The 6,264-nt window shown below is 36.9% G+C and overlaps 1 protein-coding gene across 1 annotated transcript in view; it reads right to left on the bottom strand.

Moving 5' to 3' along the window:
• PGM2 (phosphoglucomutase 2) overlaps positions 1 to 5,028 on the bottom strand; it is a 28,844-nt gene extending 23,816 nt beyond the window's left edge. The window contains exon 1 of the mRNA XM_059845020.1: positions 4,825 to 5,028. Coding sequence (XP_059701003.1) covers positions 4,825 to 4,857 — 33 coding nt within the window. The 5' untranslated portion in view covers positions 4,858 to 5,028. The remainder of the gene's footprint in view (positions 1 to 4,824) is intronic.
• Between the last annotated feature and the right edge of the window lie 1,236 nt (positions 5,029 to 6,264).

Consider the following 6,264-nt stretch of genomic DNA (forward strand, 5'->3'; position numbering starts at 1 on the left):
GTATGCTTTTATAATATATAGCTACAATCCACAGCTTGCACCTCCAAAGTTGAAATATTTGTTTTACAGACAGAAAAACTGAGCTCATATGCAAAAGATTTATCTGATGTCCTACTGATGAAGGAAATAGTATCTAAAATTTGGAAAGTTAGTAGAGGCACATTTCCATTATAAAGCTACTCTAAGAAGGCAGCAGTAAATTCCCTACCTTGTTTTTCCTGAATAAATTAAAAAATCTGCAATCTGGAACTGACTTTAAAGATGTAGCATCTTATTAATGCAGATTATTTACTCTCAGCAGAGGAGACAAGCATATCCTACTGAAACCATACAAGAACTAAATGAAAAGCTATACTGAGAAATTTGTACAGTAGGTCTTAAAATGGCCTCAGACAATTTGGACATTGCACTACAGTACGCTTTTTAAACAGCTTCATTTTTAATCTCCACAAAGTTTTAATTAAAATGAAGCTGAATAATTAAAACCCCCTAAAGGGCAAGTTCTTCCAAAACCGCGTTCAGGCTTCTGGCAATGATTTAATGGGCACAGGCTGCCCTCTCGCGGTCATAGCAGGAATAGCTACCGAGGTCATCCGCCGCTCTAAGATGAGCTGCAGCTGCGTCCACGGGTGCCGCCTTACAGAAAATTCCCCACGTTTCTGCCAGATAATAATCGTTTGATAATGTAGTGTTAGTATTCCTGTAACTTGGGGAAGAACCTTCCTCTCCTTGTCTTTAGATTTAGACAACCGAAAACGAATGTTAGTGAATAAAAAATATCTGCACTTTCTTATACTGCTTCAATTTGAGTGTTCCAGTTCCACTTCAATTAGAGTGTTCCAGTATCAAGAAATAAAACGAAATACTGAGAACATAATAACATTCTATATTTGGAATATTTCCAGTTATAGACATTTGACCAGACAGACTGATATAAACCTATAAAATCAGAAAATTGAAAAAGAAGTTGGGAGAAAATAAGGACTGAATGACACAAAATCCCAGATGTCAGTAGGGCAGTTCCCCACAGAATGATTTACTATACATGGGTTTCCTGTTAGGCATCCACTGGAAATATTACAGCCATCAGAAGGCACAACCAACCAGCAATATAAGCTTTACTTATCTGTAAAACAGGGGTAGGATAACTCAGCAATGCACAAAGGAGCAGAAGTAATCCCTCTTACCACCATGTCCACCATCCTAAATTAACCTGAAAATACTACTATCTCTTACTTGGAAAGACTTGTAAACAGCAATCTGTGTGACAGGCAAGGATCACATGCCAATGTTTCCTCAGATGATTAAACCACAGTGACTATATTGGAGCTGGTAACCTTTGCAGCTGTTAAAATAGATCTGTGTTCCTATTTTCAGGTACAGAACTCCTTGCCCTGCAATGCCCAGCTGAACTGATCTAGATAGCCAGCCTTATTTATGTGCTGCCAACTCCAGAAGCAGTTGTGGACTTTGTGACTAGAAAGTAGATCAGTTAGATGTCCTCTAAAAGGGTCAAAGCTTTGGCTGAACCTTTCAAAAATCACAAAGCTAAACCAGTTAGGGATTTAACAAAGAGAAAAGCATGCAATCAGCATGTCCCCCACCTTTTCTGAAGCAGAATATTGTGCTTTGGAAACCACTTGATTTCATTCAATCACTCCCAAGTTTTGTTCTCATCTGTTCTCATGGGTCCTCTCAAACACACTGCAATGTTGTTTTCACACTAGCTTTAGCAATGATGACACTGACAGTGTGCCAGTTAACCAGCTCTTGCTCTCCTTCCTATTCTGTGTGTTCTCATCACATCTCTGGTGTTTTTTTCCAGCCCTATCATGGGTCCCACATGATTAGTAAAATTTATTGGTATAATTTGTCTCCTAAGAACTAACTGTTATTCAGACTACTGCTTATTCTTCTGCTACACTTCTGCTTTTCAATTATAAATTGCATGAAAGGCAGAATAAAAAGCTACACTGTGCTTAACCACAAATGTGAGTCTGTGGCAAATGCCAAACCACTGACATCTCCTCATCTGATACAGCAGTTACTCTGAGCTGTCCAAGGGGCTGCTCCTTCTGCATCCTTCTGACAACCATTCTGGCAGAAAGGCAGAAGGAACAGGTGGGAGGGGAGCAGCATGAAGTACCTACACTAAGTGTAGGGACTGTTAGTATGTGATGGTTTTTTCCCTCAGTGGAACTTTCAATAGTATTTGAGTTGGATTTGTGTTTTGAAAAAGGGTATTTTAGAGGGGAGGAAGATCCTCTTGTCAGAGTTCCTTGCAGTAGAGGATTAAATGCAGGATCTGACCTTATACAGCAGCACTGTTTTGATCTGGGTTGTACTCTCTTGTTAGAGTGATGTAGGAACAAACACCATTGAAAAAAAAAAAAAACCTTTGCAATTTTTTCAGTCAAAATATTTTGAACTCAAGGAATGTGAAAATATTCAGCAAGACCTTACCTTTATCAGAGGACCTCAATAGCTGAGACAAGGTTACATTTTATAATCATCAGGTGAAATTCCTGATTATGGAATCCTGTTTGTACTGTGCTATCATATGAGAAGCAAATATTTGGAGATACAAAGCCTTTTGTTGACTTAACACTCTGGAGTGATGCTATGGAATAATTCAGGGTGTTTACTTTAGGAGGCTCAATAAAGGTCAAAAGAATCCTTAGGAAAAAAATCTCTTGTACAGTATACTGCCTATATTGTCCCTGTGAAGAGATTGAATAATCTTTTTACCTAACATAATTCTAGTTGAAAATATCTCTCTATATTATACCTTATCCATATGATAGAGATATATATCATACAGATAATTAGAGAGGTGTATTATCTCAATCTAGATTCTAATATAAGTTTAGGCAATGACTCTCTTGAGGTAGTCTGGGTTATACATTACTCCTGGAATAATGATTATTAAGGTCATGATTACTGCAGGTTAGTGTTTGGTGCACATAGTGATTCATACAAAAAATATCCTTCATAATGCTGTCCTCATCTTAATGTACTAATATTATTTGCATTATTCTGAGATAATGCTTTGCAATCAACCTAGGCTGATTATAATGCAATTCTGTTTGCACATTTTCATTCCTGCCCCCATTTCCATTAGAAAATACTCTGGCAGGAAAAAACTGATTTGTTTATATCCTCTATATATACATATTGGGTTTTTTCCTGAAAATATAAAGCAAAAACAGTTTATAGGAGACATTTAACTTAGCATAAAGTTAAATATTTTATTTGAAACTATTAGTAAGGAAGAATGAATAACAAACTACGAAGGAGTTTCTTACCTTCTTTCCCAGTTGTCCAGCATTTGCTATGTTCTCCCAGAATACTGAAACTATATATTCTGGCAATGTGTTAAATCATCAAGCTGTGTAATGTTTTGAGACTTAGACACTGTTTGAAGCATTAAAAAATTTCAAATAATCACTGTGGTAGCAGCAAAAAAAAGATGATTGCTCTATATCCTTGTGATTAGGACACAAGGTACTGCTGACTGTAGTTTCTGCTGCTCTAAACATTTGTCTGGTTGTACAGAGCAGGATAGAATCCACAGCTGAGAAACAGCAGAAATGCTCAGCTTTCACAACCCTTTGATTAAGACTCTCTTTAGTAAAGCAGAATATATGGATTTAGGTCCTTTTAGTTCCAAAAGGAAATCAATTAACTTGTGACCATCTGAAAAGAAGGCTAGCGCTGAGATTTTTGATTAAAACCTGTCTCCTCCCTCTGCAAACATGGGAGCCTGTTCCCATGTCCTGCACAATGTTTATTCTGTTATTGTACTGCAACAAGTTTGTCTGCATTTAATATACAGTTTGGGAATATCTGAAATAATATATTTTAATTAATTTACTATTTACTTTTGCCCTCCCCTCCCATCACCCTAGGCAAGAAAACCTAACTTGCTAAGATTTGATATGTATGGGCACATCCTAACAAAAAAAATCTGTTCATCTACAAGATGACTTTAATATTAATTAAACTATCACACACACCTATTAAAATCCTGTAAAAGATATTTGTCTCAAACCCTACAGCAAGAGTAGGTGATACAGCAGGGTAACAAAAACCAGAGTCCATTTCGCTTGTGGAGCCTTATCCTTCTCCCCAGAGTGACTCTCATCATTCCTGCTGGCCTTTGGCACTACTTGTTTCCCAATTATAGACTTTTTTATCCACAGTGAAAACTCTAATCAATTTAAAGTAAACAAAATAGAAGAATAATCTATAGATACTACATTTCTTGGAAAACTGGAACTTCTCAGAATTATATATCTTACCTTTTTAAAGCTATCACAAACACTGGCTGTTAATGAACTGTTAAAGTAAAAATTACTCTGATTTCATCATACTTCAGATCTCAGCTTTGTCCTTAAATGAAAAAACAAAACTCTGTCCAAATCTTATAAGTTCTCATCATCACGAGATATTATTTCCTGACCTGATTTAAGAAGCTTCTCCTTCCATTGACTTTTCCCTAAACTCTCATCCACCTGCCTCTCCTGCTCCCCTCTATCCCTTGATTCCCTCTCAGGCTTCAAAACAGAATCAACCCCTGAATCAACTGTGCTTCAGATCCACATTCTCAGGTAGTTTATGCATGACAAATCAGCACAATTTCAGATAGTGAAATCATTATTTCAGGTCTTGTCAGTAAACTATTTTCTTTCAGAGAAGAGCTACTGCAAGGTGCTACCTTGGTATGAAGATTACTGTACCATTAGGCTCAGAGAAGGCAAGATAGGAAGCAGCAGAAATACCCAATACTCACACTATTTTAGGAAATCCCCAAAGAGTACTTACCATGTTACATTTATAAAGCATCCATACAGCCATGTCCACTTTATATCTTACTAAATTCAAGCTTTTATATTTTTCTACATTTATTTGTGTACAACTGCTTTTATTCTCTGTCTCTAAACAAGTGGTGACCTGGACTACCAGGAATTATACATATAAATAGAAGCACTGTTGTGAAAACAGTAAACTGGAATTCAAATCTTTTCCCTCTCCCTACAGCTTTTCAGTCAGTTTGTGGCTTCTTATCTAGAGAGTTTCATATCAAAAGCAGTAGAAGTAAACAGGTCCAACAAGATTTGAGGTTTATCTCGATAGATCTGTTCTTCACCGAGTTTTAAACCAAACTCCTTGCATGCAAACTTGGTGAGTCATATTTGCCTAAAGCAGAGTGTGCTTCTGAGATCTCGGAGGAAATAAAGGCTGTCCTTACTAAGACTTTCAATTGTAATTTAGTGATTATGTACTTAGCTCTGGGCTTTTACCTATATTTTATGTATTCTTCCTTAAGGAGATTAAACCTTGTAAGAGTTCAGTCAACCAACATGAGAAGTTTAATCATATCAGGCTAACAGATCACTTTCCTCACCTTCATTCTCTGCAAATGAATGAGGAACTGTTACTGCAGTAATGTTTTATTCTACTGTAATAATTTCAGCCTCAGTATTATTTTCAAGGAATGTGCTATTCCACCTGCACAGCCAGCATGCTCAAATTAAAGCAAGCCTTGTCATGAGTAAGTAAGCCTCCAGCCTAATAACTGAAGCACTTAAGTCCTCTGCTAGAGGTCTCTTGGAGGTCTACATCCTTCTTCCTTTCCTGGTTCAGTAGTTCCCTAGAAGTAGATTTTAAATTTTCTGGAGAATATTACTTATGAGTGATGAAGAACTAGAAAGTAGCTTCTGAACTGAGGATTGAGAAAGTGACTAGCCAGTGCAGACCTAAGTGTAAATGCTGCTGACAGACTAGGACCATAAATCTTGAGATTTTGGGAAGGCCAAACAGATGTATTTATGCCATATCTCCTTGCTAGTTGACTGTCATTGCATTCTCCTTGCCTGATCTCTGTAATGAATACAGTCTTCAGCAGGTTATTTAATAAAGCTGGATGTGGCATAATCTGCACAAGTTACTGCTATTTGGCTGCCTTTTTCACTTTCATGTCAGACCCAGTATGGAAAAATAATCAAAATGCAATTGTTTTAACATTAGCATTTTATACATTAAAAAACCACCTCCCAGACAAACAGTTCCATGAAATCATAAGAGAGCAAAAGCAGTACAAAGCTAATTTTTAGAGTCCATGGTAAGCATATTTGCCATGACTAATAACTTCTTGTAATGATTTAGCTGCTATCTCTCATATGGTGCTATAGACAGCTGGAGACAGTGGAATTCTTTATAAGGTTTGATCTATAAAAAAGCACAAAAAGGCTGCCAAGCAGT

The sequence above is a fragment of the Haemorhous mexicanus genome, chromosome 4, assembly GCF_027477595.1.
Source record: "Haemorhous mexicanus isolate bHaeMex1 chromosome 4, bHaeMex1.pri, whole genome shotgun sequence".
Classification (NCBI taxonomy): domain Eukaryota; kingdom Metazoa; phylum Chordata; class Aves; order Passeriformes; family Fringillidae; genus Haemorhous; species Haemorhous mexicanus.